At 43.2% G+C, this 1,485-nt stretch overlaps 1 protein-coding gene across 1 annotated transcript in view; it reads right to left on the reverse strand.

Moving 5' to 3' along the window:
• The window catches only part of LOC109584259 (uncharacterized), a 6,830-nt gene extending 5,880 nt beyond the window's left edge, over positions 1–950 (reverse strand). The window contains exon 1 of the mRNA XM_019999942.1: positions 39–950. Within this exon, the coding sequence (XP_019855501.1) occupies positions 39–880 (842 nt within the window). The 5' untranslated portion in view covers positions 881–950. The remainder of the gene's footprint in view (positions 1–38) is intronic.
• Positions 951–1,485: the final 535 nt, after the last annotated feature.

Genomic DNA, 1,485 nt, shown 5'->3' on the forward strand with positions numbered 1-1,485 from the left:
CAATCGTCTCCTTCTCTATGTCTTTCAATGCTACAAACTTCCTATCAACCACAGTCCTTGATGCTCCGCTGTCTATCTGAATTCGCTTCACATTGTGTCCATTGATGTTGCCTTCTCCATGCCAAATGACTTCCTCTGCATTCTCTTTGGCTCGTAGAGTTTTCTCCGTACAATTTCTTGCTATATGCCCCTTGCGATTACACTTGTAACAGGTAATCTCTGAAGGTGACTTTCTCTCCTTCTTGTTTCCAGTAGATCCTTCAGTCTTCCTTGGGAACTCCTTTGACCGACCATGTTTTTTTTTTGGTCTATTCCTCTGTGGTAAACAACTATGAGCTGTATTATAAGATTCAATAAGCTCTCCAACTTTCTCTGGTGTCTCTGGGTTCTGAGAAGTTACCCAGATTCTCATCTTATGTGGTAACCCATTTAAAAGCTGCTCTACTGCAATCTTGTTAACTACCTGTTCCATTCCATTCTCTGGTACTAACCATCTCTTCACCAGTTTGACTCCTCTAGCTATCCAATCAGTTGGGTCTTGATCTCTTGTCCAAACATGACTCCTGAACTTTCTTCTACATCTCTCTGTGTTGATGTTATAATGCTCCAAAATAGCTTTCTTGACTCCATCATAATCAGTAGTAGTTCCCAGATCAGTACAAACAGTTCTAGCCTTGCCACTTAGTAACGGTGTCAGACGTAGAATCCAATTTGTCCGATTCACCCCTTGTATCTTCATAATACCTTCGAATGCTTCAATGAAGTCTTGGATATCCTCTGTTTCTTGATATGGTGATATTTTTAAATGAGGACTATTCCCTTCTCTTTCTGCTAGAACTCCTTTCATAATCTCTATCTGCTGCATATGCTGCTCCTGCATGGCCTGTATCTCTTCATAATGTCTCTCTCTTTGTCGCTCCTCTTCTCGACGACGTTCTTCAGCTTGCTCCTCTCGTTGTCGCTCCTCTTCTCGACGACGTTCTTCAGCTTGTCTCTGAGCCTCCTCTCTTCGTCGCTCCTCTTCCTGACGACGTTCTTCAGCTTGTCTCTGAGCCTCCTCTCTTCGTCGCTCCTCTTCCTGACGACGTTCTTCAGCTTGTCTCTGGGCCTCCTCCCAACGACGTTGCTGCTCCTCCTGAAGCTTTGCTAAACTTGCCAAAGCTGCCGCTAATTGCTCCATAGGATCACTAACTCCTGTAATAAGACTTTCTTCCACTTCAGTACAGTCTTCCGTACATGGGCGGTTGCAGAAATTTGGTTTGACTTGGGCATCAATAATTAGTGGGTGTGGTTCCATACAATTTTGCAAGGAAAATGGACAATACTGATCTATAACTTCATTGAGATTATTTCTTAGCATAAAACAACAAAGAAGCCTGTTGAACTACCACAGTTTACACTAGATGCCCACACCAGACTCATGAATATAATTATTGGTCAAAAAGTTAACCTGGGCATTGCCCTCTAATGCCCAGGCCTGCAACC

Source organism: Amphimedon queenslandica, unplaced genomic scaffold (genome assembly GCF_000090795.2).
Source record: "Amphimedon queenslandica unplaced genomic scaffold, v1.1 AMPQUscaffold_13226, whole genome shotgun sequence".
In the NCBI taxonomy this organism is placed as follows: Eukaryota; Metazoa; Porifera; class Demospongiae; order Haplosclerida; family Niphatidae; genus Amphimedon; species Amphimedon queenslandica.